Source organism: Hydra vulgaris, chromosome 04 (assembly GCF_038396675.1).
Source record: "Hydra vulgaris chromosome 04, alternate assembly HydraT2T_AEP".
Classification (NCBI taxonomy): Eukaryota; Metazoa; Cnidaria; class Hydrozoa; order Anthoathecata; family Hydridae; genus Hydra; species Hydra vulgaris.
In genome coordinates this window covers 3,427,668-3,455,000 of record NC_088923.1, presented here as the reverse complement: position 1 = coordinate 3,455,000, position 27,333 = coordinate 3,427,668, and the positions used below count along the sequence as shown (strand labels likewise).

General features: G+C 27.6%; 1 protein-coding gene across 2 annotated transcripts in view; it reads left to right on the top strand.

Moving 5' to 3' along the window:
* The window catches only part of LOC136079519 (uncharacterized), a 226,572-nt gene extending 200,023 nt beyond the window's left edge, over positions 1-26,549 (top strand). For both annotated transcript variants that reach the window (XM_065795263.1, XM_065795264.1), the window contains 7 exons: positions 10,946-11,130; positions 24,529-24,588; positions 24,673-24,771; positions 24,874-25,085; positions 25,183-25,223; positions 25,315-25,411; positions 26,202-26,549. In XM_065795263.1, coding sequence (XP_065651335.1) covers positions 10,946-11,130; positions 24,529-24,588; positions 24,673-24,771; positions 24,874-25,085; positions 25,183-25,223; positions 25,315-25,411; positions 26,202-26,403 — 896 coding nt within the window. In that variant the 3' untranslated portion in view covers positions 26,404-26,549. The remainder of the gene's footprint in view (positions 1-10,945; positions 11,131-24,528; positions 24,589-24,672; positions 24,772-24,873; positions 25,086-25,182; positions 25,224-25,314; positions 25,412-26,201) is intronic.
* The last annotated feature ends 784 nt before the right edge of the window (positions 26,550-27,333 follow it).

Sequence of the window (27,333 nt, the reverse complement as noted above, 5' to 3'; positions counted from 1 at the left end):
CAAAAACTCTGCAGAACGATCTCTCTCGTCTAACTACCATTCCATTAGTCTTTTTTCCTATTATCATCAAGGCTTTTGAGTCTTTAATTAACAAACAACTAATCTTGAATCTTTTAACTTACTTTCTGATCATTAACACAGATTTTGATCTCGTTCCACTGCTAATTTGTTAATGGTAATAACTGTTAGGTTTTATTGTGCATTAGTTAAATGTGGAAGGCTGAGATTGCTCCCAACATTTCTAAAGCATTTTATAAAGTTTGGCATGCTGGTCTTTTCAATGAGCTTTCTTCTTTACTTATATCAGGTAACACCTTTATGATTATTGAATCCATTCTTACTATTGTAGCATAGAAGTTGTCTTCACTGGACAGCACTCTTCATCATATCCAGTAACTTCAGGGGTTCCTGAAAGTTCTATCTTCGGCCCCACACTCTTTTTAATTTGCATTAACAATCTCCTAGAAATTCTCATGTATAAGCTTTCATTGTTTGCTGGTGATACTACCATTTATTATTATCTTGATAAGAAGCCAACACTCTCTGATTGATTGAAGGGGATATTTGTTGCTGTATCTGGTGCTAATCTTTGAAAGATGCTCTTTCTTTTTTTAGACAATATGCTAAAATGCATTGCAAACATAATTGGACCTGCTCTTGCAGCCCACCTCCAACCATTATCACATTGTTGTAATTTTGCTTCTTTTTTTTTTTTTTATAAATACTCTACTGGGCATTACTCTAAAGAGCTAGCTTCTTTTATGCCATCTACTTAAATTGATTTTTATGTTACTCATCATTCAATTAAGTCTCATCCGTTTACTGTGATTCTTCCTAAGTGCTCCAAAAACTCTTGATTGTCTAGATTTTTTTCATGAACATATGTTCTTTGGAATTTGCTTGTTTCATCTTGTTTTCCTGATTCATATAATTTGATATAATTCAAGTGCAATATTTTGCACTATTTTAAGTCATTTGCAAATCGTTATCTTTATATATAAACTTCATCTTTTCTCTTCCAGTAACTTCAAACTCTAATAGTTGTTGGTTGGATGCATTGGATCAACCTGTTTGTTGGCAATTTTAGGTAGAATGCAACTAATGGAATTAAGAGATGATATTGATGAAAAGTTTTTAGCAAACAATTCAGCTTTGTCTTTAGGTGAGGTGACAAAGCCTGAACCATACAAGCGAGGTGGAATTAAAGATGATTTTCCTTTGTTACATTTATTATAATTATAATTATTACAATTAGTTGCTTTAGTTCTTAGTTTTCCACTTAGTTCAATGTATTCATTCAACCATGGTCTTTCTTCAAACTTTATACCTCTATGAATTTTTGTAATCTTTATTCCTAATCTTTTATACAAGTTCAGATTTTTATAATGAACTATATAATTTTTCTTATTACTCAAATTAGGTACTAATTTTTCAACATTCTCAATGGTTATTCTTTCAGGTGCAAATAAATAATGATCAAATAATGATCAGGTGCAAGTTAATTATGATCATTATGTAGATTTTTAGGGTAATCTAAATCAACTTCTAGTATACAGGAAATTGATTTCCAGTTTGTTAACTCGTTTTCATGCATCCATTTAAGACCATGTGTAGGAAGTGGTTTACTCATTGCCCACCCATATAAATTATTAGCACCTAGATACTGTATATATGTTGATTGTTTGCTTTGATCATACTTATCACCCATATACTTTATATAACAAGCTCCTAATCTAATAGATATCATACTAATTCCACCTCTTATTCCTTGCTTTATCATCAATATCATATCATAACTCAGCAATTCTAATTTTATTTTTGTTTTTTTTAATGCTGCATCCCAAGCTAATCCTGGTGATGTATAATACCAAGCAGGACCTAATTTTTAACAATTAATACAAACATCTCTAAAATTTTCAAATAAATCAGTTAGTAACAGCACATCTGAAACATTGTACAAATTATGGTAATCTCTTAATGTTTTACAATTAAACTCATTCCATACAGTTTGTGCATGTGAGTAATCATCATCACTTATACTTTCATCATTTAATTTTGAGAAGAACGATTGGTGGTTATTGTGTTTCATACAATTTATTAATAGAATCAACCCAATCATATGGGTACACGCCTTTTTTTAGTAAAAAATCTAATTTTTTACCTGAATATAACTTTCCGATATTTTTACATTAATCTTTTGTTATATTTTTTGATAAACTATTTAAATTAGAAGACATAAATCTATAACTATCTATGAAACGGAGTTCACGCTTAGTTTCAACTTTCGTACTATCTCTAATAAACTCACCAACTTTAATTTCTCTAATAAAGCTACTATACGTTTTTCATTGTTTGGTATACAACTCAACTTTCCTCCTGAAAATTTCTTTATAAACAATTGAGAATCATAACCAGTTAAATTGTGAAATATAACTAGAAAGAATTTTGGAATTTCATTACAATCTTTATGAGCAACACCTCTATATTTTCCAGAAAATGTTAGTGGTCACGTACTTTATCTTTTTCAATATCTTCTCCACAAATGTGTCATGATATTGTAGCATTAAAATCATTCTTGTTTTCAGGAGTAGATATCCCTTTTTTTGGAAATTTAATCATGTTATAAATTTTCTTCATATCTTCTTCTAAGCTGTCAAAAAAAATTTGTGCAACATCATCCGTTTCATTACTTGTAGTAAATGTAGCTAGATTGCTTTGATAAATACTTTCATCAAAACATTTAATATAATAACAGAATGAACTTGGAATATGTCTTTGATATTGCTTAGTAAAGAATTCCCTCAGATTTGGTTCACAAGTGTTAATTGGTTTGACAAAACTTTCAAAGTTGGCATATATTACAAACGAGACTCTCATAGATTTTTTATGATTATTGAACTGCATTGTTGAATTTGGTTTTAGAAGTTCAATACGTACTGAATTATGTGTGTCACAATGCAGTTTATGATTATATAAAGATTCTTCAGTATTAAATCCTAATAAGCAATTTCTGCAATAGTGAATAGTCCATCATTTCTTAGATGTTTGTGAAGAAAGTAATCTGCATAAACTTTTTATTAAACAACAATGATTAGTAACACCATTTCAGATTAATAGTAAATCTATTAAATGTTTACGATTATTATTTTTCGACACACGTAAAATTTCAATTGTTGAATCTTCACATCCAAATACATTGACACTAATATCTGTTTTATTTTTCTCAAATTGTGTAATTTGGTTTGATTATATTAAAAATTCTATTTTTTACCAATTTATTTTTTCAGCTTGATTTTTAAGTTCGTTATCTACTCTTTCAGGATGATCTGTTAGATTTAACACTCTTGCGATGCACCACTTAAAACACTCATTATCTTCATTTTCTATATTAACTATCGCCTTTTTAGTAGCGAAATTTTTATCAAGTCGAATGTATGATTAAGCTTTAATAGGATTATACTCAATAATATTTATATCCATCTTTGTGATAGAAGCAAACCTCCAACCTGACACTGACTGTTGATATGATGATTAATTTTCTAGAATTCTCAGCTTTGATATTTCATATAATTCATTCAAATCTGTTGATTCTAATACAACTTGATTCTTCATTGCAAATGGAGCAGTTGTGATTTTAGTTTTTCCTTTTTAATATCAGTACACTCCATTTCACAAGAGAGAACTACATAAACTTTTGATTTTCTATTTTCATTTAATATTTTAACAGCTCTATTTTTTACAAGATTCATAAATGATAAAGCATCATAACCTTTTTCGCCTGCATCTGTAAATTGTTTTGTAACATTCTTAATAGATGATTGTGTTAATTTAAGTTCTATTTGTTTTTTAAATCCAAATTTATTGTACAACTTTGCAACTTTCGATATTAATGCTTCAATCATTTCATGAGCTGTTTTTTAAATTGTATCAGGAACAGACGTAATCCAATCTGCAACAGAGTTATATATATTACTTGATTCTTTTTGAGATATTGATGTATTAGTTGCAAGAAATGTGTAGGAGTTAAAATTGTTGAAGATGCTATATCCGGAATCAATTCATCTAATATATTTTGTAATACTATTTGTTCAACTAATGGAGCTTGTACTGCTCTTTGTTCAACTAATGTAGTTTCTTCTAACGCTCTTATGAGATCACTTTTTCTTATTCTATAATAATATTTAATTTTTCGCTCTTTTGCAATTTGTTGTAAATCTTTGACATTTTTGTTTTTCATTTTATATAACAAGATTTTTTTTTGTATACTTTTATTTTTCTTATATCATTTTAATATTTTTATTTTCTATGCATAAGGTTTTTTTTATTTTCTTATAATAAATATATAAAATTTTTTTATAGATGTAAAGATTTTAAATGATGTCTGCGATTGTTTCTTCATTTTTTTCAGATTTTATTATCTTAATTTTAACACCATTATCGACTTTTTCATCGCGTAATTTAAAATATCTCCATCGATGCATAGTTCTACTAGCACTATATAATGATGTATATATTGTAATTTCTCCTGTTTCTATATTAGCTAACTGTAATAGACACTGGATTATTTCTAGTTGTCCCTAATCTTCCATATTTTGGATCTGTAATTTTTTCTGGTGTTAATGCATAATGTACATATTTTTTAAGTCACAATGATCAAATATTTAAGGATTAAGTTCTTCATCTCCATCTTTATTTGTTTGGAATCCAAAAATGATGTATCTTGGTTTTTCAGGAGATGTCTTTACGCTCAATCTCCTAGAAAATGTAGTAGATTGTGGAACAGATATAGTATCACCCTTCCGATCGCAAAAACTTACTGGAAGTGTCACTTTTGATTCAGAAGTTTTAAAAAGATTAATCCTTTCTACATCTAATTGGATCACTTGTGGTATAAATAATGATGTTTTATCAAAACTAACTTTTCCTAAAGCTGCAGCAGCAAGTCTAAAAATTGCATCATTATCACTTTTTCTTACTAGAGTTAGTGTGTGTTTAAATCCATAAATTATTTTGTTGTCATCATCACAGAATCCAAAAATGTGCATTAAAGGTATGCTGAACGAAAATGTTCCTATTGTAGTATATAAGAATTTTTTCTTTCTTTCCTCAAAAGTGTTGCAAATGTAAACTAAGCTAATTAATTATTTAAACATGCTATAAAATTTAAGTAACTGGATATTTGACAAATGCGCAAACCTACAATATTTTCCATGTTTTTAAAGGTTTTTAGTTTGTTTTTAGTTACCATCCTCGTTTAAAAAGATCCCCTATGTTAGGTAAAACCAAATTATTAGGCATAAAATAGAGGAAATATTTAAAAAAATTGAATTAATTGCATATTTTTATATCATTTTACCTAACAAAAGTTTACAATAAAAGAAAATCAGGTTGTTTTTTTATAAATCATATAAATGCGTCAATCGTAAATCTAAAAAAAAAAATGGAATTATGATGTCATAATTACAAAAAAAAAACACCACATAAAAACTGAAAATTGATTTACTTATTGATAGTAACCTATTTTGACATATTGCAGTTAATAAAAACATTTATCGAAAATGTAACTATAAAATCTGTTTCGAAGTACAAAAATATTAACAATACTAAAAAAAAAAATCAAATTAGATTTAAAATGCATTTTTAGCAAAATGTTGTCTTGGCTTTTAGTAAATAAATAAAAGCAGTAAGTTATAATAATGAAACTACCTATTATTAATTTTTAACAATAGACACCAACAGAAAGGTAAGCCAAGCTGTCTATCAACACAAAACATCACAATAATAACACATAACAATAGCATATTTGCACCCTTGATCCTCAGATCCAGTGAAAATAACAAACCAAATTAAAATATGAAAAGCAAAATTAAAAAACAAACTTAGATTTAATTATATTTATCTTTTTGCTAAACATATAAATACATAAAAGTATATTTATTTTTATATTCAATATTAGTTATTCAATTACTTCAAATTTAAGACATTAAAGCACTCTAGATTTGAAGATCAAGGTTGCATATTCTTTCATCCACATTATGCTAAACATTAACAGACTTTATTATGTGTTTCCAGAATAATTAAAAAAGGCTAGACAACACAACCTAGCTCTAAAGCAGTAACAACGCCTGGAACTAAATGCTACCAAATCACACCTCTTCTATAAGTTTGGCTGGCAAAGTTATCAATTTTGCTCAACATAATGCCAAGTCACACCACTTTGAAAATATTGAAATAACATAATTTAAACATATATACAATTGTAAACAAATATGATTTTATATGACACATATAAACACATTTTATAACAATATTAAATGACAGATATATTTATCAAAAACTATGAAAAAAAAATTTAAATAATAATAAAGTTGTACATACAAAATATGCTCACAACCTACAAACAGTAAATTTTGTGAAAAAAAAGTGAAAATCTAAAGACTATAAGTTAAGAACATTAGAAAATATAACATTATTTGTGTAACACTTTTCACCTACCATATCTTAAATGAGATGTTTGTTAAATTTGAAAAACAAACTATTAAATGCTCTAGTTCTTGAACATGCAACATATAGTTGACCATTAGAGAAACACGGTTTTTTGAGATATACCCCAAATCTATCAAATGTTTGACCTTGACTTTTATTAATTGTCATTGAATAAGTCAATCTGACAGGAAGCTGACGACGTTTCAGAACAAAAGGTAAATTAGAATCTGATGGAGCCAACTAAATTCGGAGAACAAAAACCCATTTACCACCAGAAACACCTGTCAAAACCTCTGCATTAATATAATTATTTTGAAGAGCACAAACTTTCATTCCAGTACAATTGCATAACCCAGCTTTGAGATCTAAATTTCTAAGTAGCATAATTACACAACCAATTTTTAATTTAAGCAATGAGGTGGCATACCTGAAGGAGTTAAGCTTTTCAAAAACTAAATAGGAAAGTTATTTCTTTTATTAAGGTCATCAGTCTCAATTTGATCAGCACTTAAATAAATTTTGAGCTCACCCGGCAGACATTCAAGCACTTCTTCATTGATTAATAATGAATCAACATTAGTTGGTGTTAAAATCACGGGTTTAGAATAACCATTTTGTTCAGCATCTCCAAAAATCTTTTCAACAATCGATTCATTTTCTCTAATAATGCACTGGTTGGTATTTCTATGCATCCTTTAAATGGATCCTCCTCTTTGACAGGTATTGTTCCATTCCCAAGTTTTAGTAGCCATTTGGAAAATTCACCTTCCCATCTTGTACTCTCATATTTTCAGTTAATGCAAACTTCTGCACCCATTACCACTGTAAACTTAAGAGATCTTTCTCCAATGACCGCATGCATTTTGAGAACGCGCTTTTTCAAAGCCTAGTAACTAATGAAATGACGTTAAGCGTGAAATGTTAAACGTTTTCTGTAGTAATTATATTAAGATGACTCTATTATATCACTTGTAACACGTATACTATTTACACTTAATATGTTTCCTATATTAGTTGATTCATGGTAATATATTGTAAGACATTTTGTTTTTATATATACAAGAAAAACATTTTTATTTGTAATTTTGTTTTTTTAATTTTGTTTTTTAAAAAAAAAAATTTTTAATTCACATATTAGTATATAAAAATTATCTAATCTTTTAGAAAAATCCATGAGGCTCTGACCATGCGTCATTACAAAATCTTAAAAAGTCGACTTTTGTCATATCACTTGAAACATGATCTTTATAAATATGATTCAAGTTCTTTGAATCTTGTCGAAATAAGCAAATAAGATTTGTATTTTCTTGTATAGTTTGCCAAGGTAACAAAATAATTTTGTGCAAGATAGAAACAATTTACATTACTATGCCTTCTTCTTATACAATATTTTTCACACTTATTTTGCTTTGTTAATTGTAAATCATCAAAAATCATCAAATTATTTTTATGAGTATCAAGATCTTCAGGATCTGGTACATCCCTAAATTTTTCAAAAATATTGCAATCCATACCTGTTTTCTCATTTAAATTTTTTGAAATGTCTTCAATTTTAAACACAAGATTCAAATTTAATTTCTATTTTGTCTTGTAACTTAAATAGTTCAAGAATAACTTCTTTTTGCAATTTTTTTTCAAAAGATCTTTTAATATTTTGTATTCTGGTTGAAAAAGAGATTTTCCAAAAATTTGTAAATTATTATAGTCTAACCAACCAGGTCTTAAAAGTAAATTCAATAATAAAGTAGTTTTTCCGCAACCTGACTTTCCAACAATAATTCCTCTTATACTTTTAGGTAACAACTTATTATTATTTCTCTTATTGTTATTTACATTCCATGATAAATCCATAATGTCCATTTTTACATTCCATGATAAATTCATAATGTCCAAAATGTACTGTGTTAAATGCAAAAACAAAACAAATACACTAAAGCCGCAAAGCGTCACGAGTAAAAACAAAAAAAATATGCTACGTGGAACTTGCGCTATTTGTTGAAAAACAAAAACTAAATTTGTATCAGCAAAAACAGGAGGTGATTTAGTTCAATTAATTCAGCAACAAGTAAAATAAAACTACCATGGTCAAAGTTCCCAGGTGAAATGCATTTACCTGGTATGAATTTTGCAGGTCTTGGTACTAATTTAGATGAACAATTAACTTCTACTGGTGCATATAAAGATTGGAGTAAACCTGTAGATAAAGTTGATAATGCAGCTTACCATCATGATTGAGCATATAAATACTTTACAGATACAGCAAAAAGAAATAAAGCTGATACAATTATGCTCAAAGAAATGGATACTATAAAAAGTTCAACAATACGTGAAAGAATTGAACGAGGTTTTATAAAGCCTATTATATCAACTAAAGCAAAGTTTGGATTGGGTATTCAAAAAAACTACTAACGATCTGTAAAAAAGGCAAGGATAAAGAATTAAAATGGGCTGACAAACTTCCAAACAAACTTCATAAACCGGTTGTAAAACATTTCAGAAAAAGAAATGTTATTGTAAATGGAATCGATGAAATATGGGCTGTTGATTTAATTGACATGCAATCTTTTTCTAAATTCAATGGCAGTATAAAATACTTATTAATTGTGATAGACATTTTTTCAAAATACGAATGGATCGTTCCATTGAAGAGTAAAACTAGAGTTTATGTTGCTGATGCAAAAATAAAATCTTTAAAGAAAAAAGGTGTAATAAAATATGGGTTAATAAAGGCTTAAAATTTTATAATAAGCATGTTAAAGCCTTGGGTGTTTAGTTATATTCAACTGAAAATGAAGAAAAAAGTTGTGTAGTTGAATATTGGAATAAAACAATGAAAGAGAAAATGTTTGAATACTTTTTAGCTAATTCTGCTAGAAAATTTATCAACGTTTTAGATGAAATGGTAAATAAATACAACAACACAAGGCATTCTTTAATTAAAATGGCACCAGTTGCAGCTAGTGATAAAAAGAATGAGAATATTGTTTGGTTGAATCTAAATTGAAAGGTACGATCAGAGCCTGATAAACCAAAGTTTTCAATTAGTGGTAGAGTTAGGATAACTAAAAAGAACGTAACGTTTGAAAAAGGATGCACACCAAGATGGACTAAGGAGGTTTTTACTGTGTCACAGATTCAGTTCACAGATCCACCAACGTATAAAATAACTGACAATAATGGTGAAGAAATACATAGTACTTTTTGTGAACAGAAAATGCAAAGAATTAATCAAAAAATATTTAGGATTGAAAAAATTGTTTGTAAACATAAAAACAAATCATTAGTAAAGTGGTATGGGTACCCTGATACGTTCAACTCATGGGCTGACAATAAAGAATTGATAAGTCTGTAAATTATAGTCAATCCGATTCTATGTCTAGTGTTGCTGATGGAAGAAGATTAATAGTTTCATTAAAGTGTGGGGATGAACATGTTGGACAATTTGGAAGTTTTTATGGTTTAATAGGACAATTTTACTATTATGCTTAATTTAAAAAAATTGATTTAAAGTTACAAAATTATTATAAAATAATTTTTTTATAAGAATTAAGAAAAAAATAAAAAAATTAAAATTTTTTTTTATAAGGATTTTTGGCTCAGAAATTATGGTTGTGTTGTAAATATTATTGTAATATATATTTATTATAGATTATAATTGTTATACTATCATTATTTTATCTTTATATAGTTTTTATATTTTTTATTTTGGCTTAGAAATTATGGTTTTAATATAACAATAATTTTTTTGTACTATAGCATAATTTATGGTTGTAAAATAGTCATAAATATTTTTGGCCTAGAATCTGCCTTTTATACTACTAGAAACATTTGTATGCTTTTAGGTAAAACCATTTTGAATTGCAAATCAAATTTTTTAGTTCATTAATTAATTTAGTTATTTGTCAATTCTCTTTTTTTTATTCAATGTAATTATGCATTTTAGATCATATAGAAATGAGTGCAATAGGTTTTTGAACGATTAGGTAGCTTAAGCTATTAAAACATCATTTTTACATCGATCTTGTTCTTTTTTATTCCAGGCTTTAAAATTGAAAAATTAGTTATAACCCTAGTACATACTATGAAATATTACATACATAAATATTTTATTTATCATATAACCCTATTCTATGCAATTACAGTTTGATTTGCATTTTTAATACTATATTTTTAAATTTAATATAGACTAAATTATTGCAATCTTTATTGAAATGAAATAAATGATAAAACTTTAAATTATTTTCAAAGAAATTTTAAATTTGCATAATTTAAAGAGAAGATGCTTGGAAAAAATTTGGACATTGCTGTGTTATTGTCATATATAGAATAACACTTTATTTTTTATCTTATTTTTGGGGTTGATATATTTAATAAACCTACAATAGATAATAATGTTTGTAAATATGTTATTTATTTGGATTTTTTTTTTTTAATTTTTTTTTTTTTTTTGTAAATGTAGAAGGTGCAACTCAATCAGAATTAAATGATTTTATTAAAGAAATAAATATAATGAAAGAAATTGGATATCATAAAAATATTGTCAATATGATTGGTTGCTCTAAAATCAATAAATTTTTATGTTTAATTGTTGAACTTATGGAAGAAGGAGATTTGTTGCAATTCCTACGAAATCATCGCACCAAAGTAAGATATTGAATATGTATATAGATATGAACAGCTTTATATTTTTAAAGTTTATAGAATTTAAATTATATTTTATTTTAAAAACTAATTTTCAATCAAAACTAATGAAATTATTATTACATAAATTAATTTTTTTAAATTTTAAAAGTTATAAAACTTTAAAAGATTGTTTAAATATTAATTTATTTTACAAGAATTAGAAAGCTTAGTAACATCTAATAACCCTACTTCAGGCCTTGTTACAAGATTTTGCTGCGTGATGAACAAAACTCAGCAAATATATTTTGTATTGTTAGAAGTTATATTGCGTCACTAGCGTATTTTCAAGTACGCATTGTAAAATTAAAGTTATTTTATTAACACGCTAAAAATCATACAGGCAGTTTTTTTTTTCTTATAACAAAAGTTACAAATAAAATCTTAGTTCTTATTTGAAAAATCATTTTTATCATTTTTTCAAATATGAACTAAATTTTCTTTTAAAAAAAATATTTTTTTCATAAAACGTAGCAAAATTTTTGTTTATTTTCCTATAATATTACAGATGGTTTTGGGTTATTTTATTAACTGTTAATAAATTTTTTCTTATTTATTTTGTGAACTCTTTTTAATTGTGTTTTTAAACAATAAAGAGTTTTATCAGTTACCGATAACATATTCGTGATCATAGTTTATTTTCATAAATTAAACGAACATCGTTAAAACTTTACGTTATTGAATTGACAATAAACTTAAAATAAGATTTCTTATTATTAAAATATTTACATCAAAATAAATCATGCATTTTTTAAACTATTATGACAAAAAAAAAAATTTATATATTTAAAAGGAATTTATATATTTAGTTCCTTAAGACGAAACTTAAACCACCATATTTTCTTTAACTAATTTTTAACAACAAAAAAATTATTAAACAAGCTGTTTCTTTAACAAAAGATCTATTAGTTTACAAATGCGGTTAAATGTTTTTACTTACGACTTTATTTCTTCTGAATAAACGTCACATAAACGATATATAAAAGACAATTTAAATATTTTAAGAAATAAAAGTTTTTGCATAACGCAAAACTGCTGAATGCGTAGGCAAATTGTCTTTTCTCAAGCAAAATGTGAGCTGCGTTACCCTTCTCAACAAGGCCTGCTACTTAGAAGATAAAAAGCCATGTACCCTTTAACAGTAAAAATGTGATCTAATATCTAAAGTGTATGTAATGGTCAATTGACATAAACTGAAAAAATAAACTGTTAAAGAAATTAGAAAAATAGCCACATAAGCAGTTGCAGAATTGGCCAATCAACTGACAAATTGGCAACCATGTTTATGATTGCCAAAGAAAAAATAATAAAACTATGCAACCATTTATCAAGCTTTTTATATTATAGAATAACTAAAAGAATTTATTATATTATAAAAATCATTTACACAAGCAAAAACATGATTCTTTTAATTAACACTTCCTATTTAAAAAGACACAAAACAACAGTAACTCTTAGCAACATAAACCTAACTTCCTTTTAACAAAAATACAAATTTTTAATAGAAAGTTTTTTTGTATAATAGCACTACTGTGAAAGGCTTCTGGTGCAAAATTTTTATATAAAAGTGGTACAATTTGAACAAACCATTTTTAAGAAATAGAACCTTTTTTAGTTAAACTTTATTGCTATTATATATATATATATATATATACATATATATATATATATATATATATATATATATATATATATATATATATATATATATATATATATATATATATTTAATCTTTAATTTTTTAATTTTTAGTTATGTAATGGTAAGCAAAAAATTAAATGATAAATTAATCAGCAATAACTTAATGATAATTTGACAACATTAACCCACATTCAACAAAGTTTACATTAAAAAATCAATGTACTTCAATTTTTTTTTCAAAAAAAACCCTGTTTTTTCAGTACAATAAAATTATGACATTTTTGAAAAAAGTTTATATAAAGTTTCTTTTATAAAAAAAGACGTCTCAATTGTGGGTACTTTTGTCAATTGCACCCCATTCAGATGTGATTAATGATTTTAAGTCAACAAGTGAATTAAACTGTTACTACCTTCAAACACTATACATGACAGCTGTCCCTAAACGTTCCCAATTACAATCAAATCTAGCTGACCATTTTAAAGTTTTAACTACACTGTTAAAATAATTCTTTACTATCTTAGCTGATTGAACTTTAGCATTACCTTTCTGAAAAAAAAATTTTCACAACCAATGACATATGCTTCATGTTGTTATGAATAAATGACAGATGCTTCACGTTGTAAAAGTTCTTGTGCAATTAATAGTCTTTAGCCTAGTCTTTATTTTTTTCATCAACAAATTTCTGATACACTATGAAACCCAATTACACACCAAGGGGTCGTTCATAAGTTAAACTACTGATTTAGGATCCCCTTACCCCTTGTACTCAGCTTGTGTTAGAGATCAAATCGCATAAACATTAGCTGTCTTTAAAGGGATTCCTAAACGCCAAGACAAGTTGAGTGGATATCATAGATAAGCATAAGAAAATAAGTTTAAAGTTAATTAAACTTTCTGAAACAAATTATTGATTGATGTATTATAAATGAGGTATTAACAAAAAACTTCCTAATTTTTAACGCCATTTTGTTTCTTGCAAAGGAAAGTTCTGGCTCTTTGATTAATTTATTTTTAAATCCAGCCTGAGTAATGCGCTTATATTTGATGTCAATAAAAAAATTCTTTCAAAAAACTTAAATCAAGTTAAAAATGCAGGGGTTTCCTCTTTGGCAGTTAAATGAAAATATAAAATTCAAGTTTTTAACATCATTTTTATATATATCTAAAAAATATATATTAACCAATTTAAAAACGGTTTCTTGAATTAGAAATATAAATTATTATAAACATAAGTTAAAAATATGTACAAGATCATTTTTAAAACGGTTACCTGAATTTATTTTAAAAAATAAAGATTTTTAAAAAATTCAGAAAATCGTTGTATTATATAATTTGGATTATATGTACTTAGTGTTGTATATATAAAAATTGATTACTTATTTTCTAAGAAAAATATTCATCTTTTTTATTTTTAAGTTTGCTTCGCCTAATTACTATTTTTATTATGCTAGTTTATTTTAACTCAAACACCTAATGATACATTGAACAAACATGCTTCAGCGAACGCGTTTTATAACCACCGCAGACTAAATAAGAAGGGAAAAACCCAATCTGATTTTGTCAAACTGAACTGAGTTTAAAAAACTCTGTGGTGAGCAAAAACATTATTGAAACCAGATGTTTTTTTAACAGAAAAAACAATTGTTTTTGTTATTATCTCATTTAATAATTTGTTTTGAAAAGTTTAATTAAATTTTAACTTATTTTCTAATGCTTATTTATGATATGAACACAACTTTTCTCGGCACAAGGGGAGACCTTTATAACAAAACTATTTCACCCCCCTCCTGTACTCAATCATATGTTTTTGGCAGTCCTCTTCCACATACCTGTGTATAAGAGTTGACATTCTCTTACACAGGTATGTAAGACACCACCACCACCCATCTGGGGCTGTTGCTGTACTACTGGTTCTTTACACAAATCGTGTAAAGAACCAGTAGTACAGTTAAAAAGTTAATAGTTCCATCTATCCAGGTCATCAAGATAAATTTGTTTTATTGTCAGAAAATACTTATCATTGCAAATATTTTTTTCATTGAACACGGTTCTTTTCAAAAGTTGATCAGTTGTTTATGTGTGTTGTTGTCGATGATGGTTTTTGCTGCTTTTGACAATTTGATGTGCTGTTATTGAATAATTTGCGGCTTGTCTCAACAAATTTTGCTTAGCTTGGTCACCTAGTGTTGATGGACTTGCGGAACCTTTTTTTTATTTAAAATGTTCAAGGATTATTAACCTAGTTTCTAATCATAGTTCAGCTAAGTCCAAGACTCTAACCATATCATGGTTAGAGGCACTAGCTATGTAAGTAATAGAGTGACCCGTTTTTGCTAAGTTAGAGGGCACTTTTAGCTCATCTAGATTTAATTGTGCAGCATGATCCATTATAAGTTAATTTGTAATTTTATACATAATAAAAAAAACCTAAAACAAATTTTTTGACAGTTCACAACAGTTTATAGTAAAACAAGAATCTTTGATGTTTGCGTCTAATAAAAATAAGTTGCCCACAGCAAATATTAATGCAACTACTACAGTTTGTAAACAAAACATTTTTTGTAAAAGAGTCATAAATTTATCCATTAAAATATCATATTTTAATCATTCTTATTTTTGTATGGTCCAAGCGCCATCATATAACATTAAAATTGTTTTTTAAATTTTTGGGCAGAACTAGATTTTTTCAAATTTTTCATTGGTGCTTTTCCATTTTGTCATTCAGTGTATATATACTATTACCCGGCGGGAAATCGGCTAGCTAGTGATATTCATAACAATAAAGGCAGCAATTTGATTTGTAACTATAACAACAGCAATTTGATTCCTAACAATAAAAACAGGAATTTCAATCTAGCAATTAGCTAGCTAAAATTATTATACTATTACCTTATTTACATATATAGTCTCAAACTCAGCTTTATAAACTAAGTTAAGCACACTGCATGTTATTATTATGAAGCACCACATTTATATCACCCAAACTTTTTTTTTTACGTTTAGAAATATCTTTTTTTTATTATCTTGATATTTTTGCTGTGAATGTTACAAAGCTATGATATTTAAATAAATGTTGTTTAAAACTTGTTATCTTATACTGTTAATTCTCCATAGGCAAAATATCGGTTAGCTCAAACTTTTGTCATCTCAAACTGTTTCATTTAATCCCTTGAAATTGTCTAACTAGTTACTATTAAAATTCTCCGGTTAATTTAAACCTCAGATAACTTGAACTTCGTTAAGTCAAACCATTTTTTCATCTTCTCGTAGCAAGTTTCTTCAGTTAAATCAAACTTTTTGTACGGGAAAAAAAGAAATCAAAACAACTTGAATAATCTTTTTTTTTTAATCATTCCATATACAACATATAAAGGGCGGCCAGGCAATTGGAAATCAGGGAAAAGTTAAGGAAATTTTTTCGAGTCAGTAAAATCAGGGAAAAGTCAGGGATTTTCACTAGTTTTTTTCACGAGTCATGAAAAAAAAAATTTTATCAAAATTTTTTAAAATGTTTTTTACAAGTTACCACACAACCATTAATCAAATGAAAAACTTATATTCATTTTGCTAAACATTTTAAAATTGCATGGAAAAATAAAATATGATTAGCTAAAGATATCTTTGAAATACGTAAATCTATTTAAACATATGATTTTATTTAACTATGTTAATACAATGATCAACATAAATTTTTCAGGTAAATATTAAAGAAGTATCAAAAATGTCCAAAATAACTTACTTTGATAATGATTGGATCAATCTTGAATATCATCCCTCATAAAGTTAGCTTATGATAAAACAAAGGGTATGTGTAGTGTAAGCAGAAAGAAAAAGTTTTTATAAACTTTTTCATGATAGTCCTGCTTGTAGGGTAGATTATTAAACAATTTGTGGAAGTGATAAGTTTCCTCAGAAATTTTGTTCAACAAGATGGGTTGAAAATGTATCTGTATGTCAATGAGCTTTAGATATTTATGATAATGTGAAGTTGTATGTTATGCAGTCTAAACTACCTAATAATTATACTGTAAATGTGTTATACTGTTTTACTGTTACTGATACTGTCAATGATCTTCTGATGCCTTTTAAAATTGCTTATTTTCAATATTTAGCTTCAGTTGCAGAGCCATTCTTGAGACTATTTTAGTCTAATTCTCCATTAGCACCATTCTTATATCAAGAATTTGAAAAGATGAGATCTCATGTAGAACTTTATTTAAAAAGATGTATTGGAGGGAATAAAATCTATTATAAAGCTAATGAAAATAGACTTAACCTTGCACAAGTGTCACCAAAAAAAATTAAAAATTAGTCATAACTACTTGGTAAGTAATCCCAACTACTTAGTAAAATAAATGTGAATGTCAGAAGTTAAAGTTTTAAAGTGATTGTATTCAGTTTTACATTGGAGTTGTTGGTAAACTGAGAGAAAGAAGTCTTTTAAAATATAAACTTTCAAGCTGACTCAGCTTTGAACCCCATCATTATATGTTCTAATTTCAACTCAGGAAAAAATAAAATGACTGATTTACTTACAATCCTAAATGGATTAATGCTACAATAGCTGATAAGGTCAATAATAAGTATCAAGATTTATGTGATCTTGCAAAAAGCAACCATAGATTAGAGTTTACATATTACAATGTTTATAAGGATAGGTTGGATGTTTTTTTAACTCCCTTTATAAGACAGAATTTTAAAGAATTATTTGAAGTCACCAGAATTGTCTTTACATTGTCACATAATAATGTACAATTTAAAAGTGGGTTTTCTATCAATTCAGATGTTCTTGTTGAAAATTTGCATGAGAGTTCTGTGGTTGCTCAAAGATAAGTATATGATGGATTTCACCTTGCTGGTGGAGTTTTCAATATGTAAATAACAAAATCAATTATCTAAAGTCATGTTTAATACACTACAAAGGTTCATTCAAATGAAAAAGAGGAGAAAAGTTGCAAGTAGAAAAAACTGTATTGATAAAAAATTAGCTTTGCAGAAAATTAATGAATTAAATGCTAAAAAAAAAAAGCTAAATCATCATCATCAGAACAATATACGTGAGATTGAACTAGAATTAAAAATGCTATCACACAAAATGGAATGAACAGGTTAAAACTAGCTGATATCTTTGCTTTTCAAGAAAATTTATTTATTTGCATTAAAATTTTCACATTTTAAGAATATTAGGCGAATGGGGCCAATCGTTCAAAATTTGAATATTGGCATATGTATATTTATTTTATACTATTGTATTATTTTATGTTTGTTTTATTATTAAACTCTTTGTTGTTATTTTTATAAATTTTGAAGCTTAATCTGCATCAGTGTTTTAATTTCCATTTTAAAATAATAGTAAAACGCTTACTTCACTTCATAGTAATAATTTAGAAAAGTCTGAAGCTTAAATTGCATGTGACTTATATAATACAACAAATTAAATTGCATGTGACTTATTTAATACAACAATATAGAAAAAATTAAAAATATATTTGTAATGTGTAATATATAACTTTTAAATTAGTTTTTTCTTCATAATATCTTTAGTATTAAACTGGAAAGTATTCACAAGGGAGAGTTAAAAAATTAAAAATTCACACTTAAAAATATAACTGCGTCAGGGAAAAATATGAAAAATTAGAAAAAAGTCAGGAAATTTAATTGTACCAAGTGGCTGCCCACCCTGATATATATATATATATATATATATATATATATATATATATATATATATATATATATATATATATATATATATATATATATGAAAATACAATTAATTTATAGTTTAAAAAAATATATTTTTATGAAAGATTGCTGGCTTTTAGATTTTATTGCCATGCTGCGATATATCTCTAATGATATATTGAAGAAGTATGGATAGCTACAATACTGTGATATGTTGATAGCGACATGTCATAATAAAATCTATAAGTTTATCAACTATATTTATTTTTTTTGTTTTTTTTGTTTTGTTTTTTTAAACATCTTCGCTTCCAACAAGGCTGCAAGCAGCCACTAATTAAAGTTGAAAGTTACTGAAAGAGAAAAGATGAAGATTGTAGAGCAAGATAGCGATTGACAGACGACTTAAAAGATTGCAAATTATATGAATCAGGAAAGCAAGATGAAGGAAGCGAATTCCAAAGAACTGATGTTCGAGGAAAAACTAGACAAATAAGCGTTTTTGGAGCACTTAAAAACAATCACATAAAAAGGCACTTAATTGAATGACGAGTAACACGAGAACAAATTTTTAGTAGATGGCACAAGAGACGCTAGCTCTTTAGAGCAGTGCCAATTATAGTATTTGTAGAAAAGAGAAAGAGAAGCAACATTACGACGATGGGATAATGGTTGGAGGTTGGCTGCAAGAGCAGGTCCAAATATGTTTACAATGCGTTTTTGCACCTTGTCTAAAAGAGAAAGAGCATCATTAAAAGATCCGCCCCAGATATGGCAACAGTATTCCATACAAGGCTGGATTTGAGATTTATAGAGATAGAGAATAGAATCCGAAGTAAGAAAGTGACGAACTCAATAAAGAGATGGAACCTTAGCAGATGCTAATTTTGCAACTGATTTGATGTATGGTTTCCAAGAAAGATTGGAAGTAAGAGTTAATCCTAGAAGATGAAGAGTAGATGACTCATCGAGTACATCACCGTTCATAAATATAGGAAGATCTAAATTATTGCGATAACGATTGGCTGAAAAAAATTTAGTTTTATCTGAATTAAAGTTCACCACCCACTGCGAGCCCCATGCTGTAGCAGAAGTGAGATCTTTTTCAAGCTCAAATGCTCCCTCCAAGCAATCAGAAGGTGTTGGTTTCTTATCAAGACAAGAATAAATGGTAGTATCATCAGCAAACAATGCCACCTTAGATGTGAGAATATCTGGAAGATCGTTAATGTAAATTAAAAAGAGCATAGGGCCAAGGATAGAACCTTGAGGAAACCCTGAAGTTACAGAATAAGAAGAAGAGTGTTGTCCATCGAGGACAACTTTTATGCTACGATTGGAAAGGAAGGATTCAATGATCTTTAGGATGTTGCCAGATACACCATAAGAAGAAAGCTTATGGAGAAGACCAGCATGCCAAACTTTATCAAAAGCTTTTGAGATGTCAAGTGCGATGGCCTTAACCTTTCCACCTTCATCTAATGCATAATAAAATCTGTCAGTTGTTACTGTTAGCAAATCAGCTGTAGAACGAGAAGATTGAAATCCATATTGATGGTCAGAAAGTAAGTTATTAGATTTAAGATAAGAAATTAAATGTTTGTTAATTAAAGATTCAAAAACCTTGCTTATGATAGGAAGAAGACTTATGGGACGGTAGTTAGACGAATCAGATCGCTCTCCAGAATTTGTGAAAATAGGGATAACAGATGCCGCTTTCCAGCAGGCTGAAAAACAAGACTCTGATAAGCACTTGTTGAATTGTTTTTAGAGTATAGATGACAGCTTCGGAGAACACTTCTGCAAGACAATAGCAGGTATGTTGTCCGGGCCACAAGCTGTAGAAGAGTCTAGGCAGGAAATCACTTTAGATACAGAAGCTGGAATGATACGAATGTCAAGCAATGGATCAACCTGTTTGTTGGAATTATCAGGTAGAACGCAACTAGTGGAATCAAGAGATGATATTGTTGAAAAGTTTTTAGCAAACAATTCTGCTTTGTCTTTAGGTGAGATGACAAAGTCTGAATCATACAAGAGAGGTGGAATTATAGATTTGCCCTTATTATTGATGTTATTAAAGATTCTCCAGAAGTCATGAGAGCCTAATTTTTGAGATGAGATAGGAGATTTCATGACCTGGTTTTTTGTGTTTTATAGTTTTTGGTACTTTATTCATTTTTAAATTAGATTGAAGAACTTGACTCAATGCATAGATAGTACTCAAAACACCGTTTAATAGCCCAAACAATTGCCTCATTACTACTAATAAACCCTAAGCCGTAACAAAGGGCTCCAAATGTGGCCTCCGCAATGCACACCAAAAGTACATACAGGGACACCATGCATGCGCAACATAGCACTTTTAATACTTTGATTTTTTTAGCTGTTGATGGAATCAGCCTCTCTGAGAGCCACCACAGAGTTTGGGAAACCTGACTACCAGCCGGCCTCAGAACCATAAAACTGAGTTTTAGAGCTGGAAACAATGTATTAAAAATACATCTGCGCTAGCCTAATAGATGAAGAAGGGGAGCAAAGCTGGTCAACAGATAGAATCTGTTTACCCCTTAAGTCTTTGCCTCTACAAGACAGTAGCTGGGTGCATTTAACATCTGCCCAAGATGAGTATTTTTATCGAGACACCATCTCTAGCCTTTACTCAACCATGAGCCCTGAGGCAGGGGGTGTTTTAAATCGGAGTTGGCATCTCCTAGCCTTTGCCTGCAAAGGCGTATCCTACAAGGCAGCAGGACATGAAGCAGATTGTACTGGGTTACATGTTACCAGTAGCAGTTCATTCATTATCATAGTTCATTCGTTATCATATCATATCAATATCATATCATTATCATATTATCATATCATATTCATTATCATATCATTATCATATCATATCATATTCATTATCATATCAGTTCATTCATTATCATATATAAGTTCATTCATTATCATAGATATATTACACTTACTGATACACTTTTAATATTTATGATTTAAAGATGATATACAAAGTTTAATATATAGACAAATTTTTATGAATATTAATTAACGTTTTTATTCTGAAAGAGTTACATCATTTATGTTTTAAGGAAAGTAAATACAACTGTACAAATACAACAAAATATAACTAATAGATTAAAAAAATTAATAAAATATTTTGAAGTAATATTTACTATATTATTTGATGAACTATTTATCTTGACCATGAGTTAATCTATGTAAAGCATGTACTTCAAAACCTTATTACTTGCCAGGGAGTTGAAATTTTACTAAGTTACTTGATCAGGAAAGTTTTGTTTCATAGCAAGCTCGTTTATCAAAAAACAATTTTACAAGATATAAAATAACTGTAAACATTTAAAGTCTTTTTCTTAATGGAGCATATTAGGTTCTGTAGAAAACATATGTAAATTTTATAGTGCATGCATTCCATTTTTTCTCAATTAGCTTGATGTCCCAAATCTGTCTGTTAAAATTCTAGACTGATATTTAAGCACCACCTAGACTTTTTTAACTTTATACCTCTCCATCATTGTTCAAGCATAGCTAAATCTGTACTGAATGTAAGGCAACATGTGAATTTATATTGTATGACATATTAAAACTTCTTGGTAACATTTCCTCACATAGTCTAGACATGATAACTCTTCCTTGTATTATATAATTACAGTTGAGGCAGTTGAACAAGGCAGTTTTATTTTTTTTTTGGTTAATGATTTATGTGAAACTTCAGGATTTTCTTCAGATTTGTTATCAATGATTTTTAAAAGTTCAATAAGTTTTGGCATTTTATATTTGAACTACTTATCAGATCGTTAGGGGAATTTTCAGCAACTATTATTTGAGCTATTGTGAGTTTAATAATTTACACCAATTATTATGCCCATTTGATAAAAATTTATATTATTTATTATGCCCATGTGATAAAAATAATATTGCAATCAATCAAGCAATTATCAAGCGTTCAAAGCAGGTCAAAACACTTGCCAAGTTGATGCCATCTGTTAAAGATAATGGCAATGCAGTCAACGTAGATCCTAATATTTTGTTCCAAAGACTAATCATGCTAATTGAGAGGGTTGAAGATTTGACTGACTGCTTCGAATATGAATTAACACTGGAGCCTACATCTCTCTTCAAAGATGGATTAATGAGGAAACCGCAGGCTGTCATGGAATAAATTGCATGACAGCCTGCGGACAGTGCCAAGGTTTGGAGTGCACAAATGCACCAAAAAATAACATCAATATAGATGACAGTGAAAATGAATACGAAAGTAGTGAAGATAGAGATGGAAACATTTTTCAAAAAATGTTTGACTTTTGATTTTATATCTAATTATATTAGTCGAGTGTGAAAAGCACTAATATTTAAACCCGAAAAATTATTCAAAAGTAGTTAAAATTATATTTATTTGAAAGAAAATATTTCAAAAATGCTTGTTTGTTAAAATAGTCATACTCATAAATAAGTTTTTCTATTTCAGTCTCAATTTCAACTATTTATTTAGTATATTTTTAAGTAAAGGTGTTTTAATATAGTATAAGTATTAGCCTAAATAAAAAATGTAAAAAACTGCTGACATCAGCATTTAAGAACATGATTTCTGAAGCACATTTCATTTTTTTAAATTTTTACACATTAGGCTATATTTGCGCAAAATTTCATAAAGACTAAGCTACTTTATAATAGGTTATTACAACTTATTGACAGTATACACAACGTTTTTTTTTGTATTTTCAATAAATTTGAAAAAAAGTGAGGTGAGCTAAAATAATCATAACTTTTTTTGCCCAAAATGGATTTTGATGGATTTTGGATATGTTAAAGTAGATAAAATTACGCTTCGAATGATACCAAATTCATTTTTATCAAAATTTTGTCAAGGTCGGACCCTAATTTGACTAGACTATAAACCAAATATTTATTTGCATCCATAAAATGGGCGTAATTGAATATTTTGTTTATTGATTTTTTGAAAACAAAGTATAAAATAATAAGTTAAAAAGTAATAAAACATTATAATAAACTAGTTTTTTGTATTACTAAACACAAGAAGTATTTCATCGTGTAATATTACACGAATAAATTTTAAATTTTAAATTTTACAAAAAATTAGTTTTTTGTTTTTGTCCTTTTTTTTTACTTTTACACAATATTTTAAAAATGGCAAAAGATTACTTTATCAGTCCAACAACATCTGTAGAGTAGTCTAAGATCATCTGTTCACTTTTGTCCGAGATTATCTGTATTTTTTTTTTACTTCAACAACATCTGTCTAATATCATCTAGAAATTTAATGACCTCTAACAATATCTTTAGAAAGATGTAACTACATCTGGTAATTTTTCTCCAAGTCCAATGACATCTGGAAGAATTTCCTCCAGATGCAATATCATCTAAAAAAAAATTTTATATGTAACTACCTCTGGGTAAAATAATGCATTTATATTTAATTTTTTTTTTTCCAGATGTAACTACGTCTGAAAAAAACCAAATATGAAACTATACCTTGTTTAATTAATGCATTATCATTTAATAATTTTTTCTAGATATAACTACATCTGGAAAAAGCCATATGTGTAACTGCATCTGGATAAAATAATGCATTATAAATTAATAATTTCATAAAACCTTGTAGTTATTTTGAATATAATTGAAAAGATGTAATTATATCTGTAAAATCCCCAGATGTAGTTGCACAGATATTGTTATTCTTAGATAATTGAAAAGATATAACTACATCTGTAGTAATCGTATACTTTTTACAAAAATGTTATAAGACATTAATGAAATTTCAGATTTTGTTAGACAGATGTTATTATACCTCAGTGTATTTACAGATGTTGTTGGACAGATCTTATTAGACATAGCAAAAACTGATGTTGTTACCATAATCCTAAAAAATGGTTTGTAAATCAAGAAAATTAACATTGAATGTATTTTTATTCGATTTTTGTTATTTATTTAATTAAACAAGTTAAACTTTGTATCTAACATTTTATTTAACATATTAAATGTACTTTATACTTAGGTCTGTAAGAAGAAATTAGAACCGGCTGTTAGTTTTGTTTTTAACTCAGAATATCAAAAAGTTCGTGAGATTTTTGTTTCAGTACCTATAATTTTATTCAGTATTTTGATTTGAAAAACTATTAATTTAAACACTTTTTAAAAGGCAATAAAAAAAACGACGAATGGAATTCCCCTTGCTGAAATGGAATCATTAACGTCTAAAGATTTGTTATATTTTGCTTGGCAAGTAGCATCGGGAATGGTATATGATTTAATTTGTTTGTTGTTTTTTTTTTTGAAGTTTTTTTTTTTTGTTTTTAGTTTTTCTTTCAACTGGTTCTAATTGTATTTGTCTCATATTAAGGAATATCTTGCATCTATCAAGTTGATTCATCGAGACCTCGCCGCACGAAATATATTGGTTGGCGCCAATAAAAATCTTAAAATATCTGATTTTGGATTGACTCGTAAAGCTAATGATGATGCATACACTTGTAAAAAATCTCGTCGTTTACCAGTTAAGTGGATGTCAATTGAAGCAATATTCGACCTAACGTTCACTTCGTACAGCGATGTGTAATTTATTTATTTATTTATTTTTAAACCTATATGTTACTAATTTTCTTTAACTATTTTTAAAATTTAACGTTTAATATTAATTTTAATGTTACAGGTGGTCGTACGGTGTTGTTTTATTCGAAATTGTTACATTAGGTAAGTGAAATAGTTGCAATTTGATTTGCTAAATTTATTAGTTTTAATGTTTCTATAAGTTTTTATTTATTATTAACTTTGTTATTCACAGGAGGAACACCGTATCCTACTATTACCAACAATGAACTTTTAACTCTTTTGAAATCTGGTTACAGAATGGATCGACCAGAAAATTGCTCTTTAGAAATGTAATTTAAGTGTTTTACATTTAACCTTATTTTTTTTTTTTTCCTTTTTGCGTGTTTGAAAGCTTTGCTTCACAATTTTTTTATTTATTTTGGTTAATTTATTTTTAAGATGGTTATCAAAAAAATTCCAATTTTTATGAATGTTTTAAATAATTATTTATTTTCTGATTCTTTATAATTGATTAAATTTTTAAACCAGAGTCATAAAGCAAAGTTTTGACAATAGTTATTAAACAGAGAGAAAAACGTCTTAAAAAAAGTTTTATTATGTCAATAAAACGAAAGAAATGAAAATGAAAGAAATGTAATCAAGCTTTCAACCAGATAATCTGGAAAAAGTTTTCAAAAAACATTTTTGTTACTCAAAAGATACTACACTTGGGTGTTGCTTCAGCTGTAATAAATTATACTAATTGTTTGAGAGGTTTCACAAGAATTTCTGATTAATTGCAGCTCTTGGCCGGAAGTTATGATCCAAGGATCGTGGAGGAAGAACAAATTGAGAACAAAAAGCACGATTAAAAATTCAACTCAACGTTGCTATTCATAGATATAAAAATATCAAAAAGTTTTATATTTCTATATTTATAAATAGCAACGTGCTAATTAAATGCTTAACTTTTCTTGAATAAAAGGTATTTTTGGATCCATGCAAGAAATTCATCGCATTTGTTAAAAATGTTTCGCAATTTTATTTGTTATGTCTTTCTTTTAGTCTTAGTACTTCCAGAAAGTTTTTTTTTTTTTTTTTAGTTTTTAGTTATTTTACAAATCGAGTTTTTAAATTTAGATATAACATTATGTTACTCTGTTGGAATGAAGATCCTTTACAAAGACCAACTTTTACAGAGTTACGCGTGTCTTTTGATAAAATATTGTCTGGAGGTGATTCTTTTGTTAGTTTAAATATCAATGAAAGGAATACTTATTACAATTTACAACCTTCTCGCATTATATCGACTGAAGAAAAAGATCACGAAGTTGAAGTATAAATATTCCATCAACTAAAGAGTTTATCAATTGACGGAATAAGTTTATATGGTTAAGGTTATATTCAAAGACTTTATACAGTGATACTCCGTTAATTTTTTTATTTTTTTATTTTAAATACCAATAGTACAATATTAAAATTTTCATTTACAGATTTTTATTTTTTTAAAAAACAAAATAAATCTAAACATTTTAATATTTACTATAAATAAGTTTTCACATTTTCATTAAAATTTTTGCTATAAAAAGATGCTGTATAAGAATACTTTTTAGTCAAAGTTTTATTTACAATAACTGTGTGAAATTCTGATGATTAACTTTTTATACAAATCTGAATAATTGTGCCAGATTAGTACAATTTTTCTATAATTTTTTGCTGATTGATTAGAATCAAAAAATGCATCAGTTTTTGTTTAAAATGACTAAAACGCTTATTGTTAATATTCCTGTATTTAAAGGTACCTTATTTCTGCATAAATATAAGCTTCTCGGCATTTTTAACAATAATTTGCAACTAATGCATTTGATTTTTTGGAAATATTAATTATAATGTGACTAATATTTAGAAATTATTTTCTGTCTAAATGCCCAATTTTAGACGCCCTGCTCCGTTAAACTCCTAGCCCAAATGGTCCGTTCGGCCGTTTAAAATAGACGTCCTTGGACGTACCAAATAAAACAACAACTTTCGCCCGTCCATTTCAAACCTCTAAAGTACGTCCAAGGACGTCCAAAATAGTCTGTTTGGAGATCCACAATAGACGTTATTGGACGTCCAACGGACGCACGTAGGAGTATTTGACGATTTTAGCTGGCCAAAATTATTTCTCTCCTTTTAACAGCTGAAAACTTTACCATTTGACAAGAAATTGTAAATTAAATGTTTTTTGTACAAATCCAAGCCAGTGGCGTTCAATATAGGGGAAAGATGG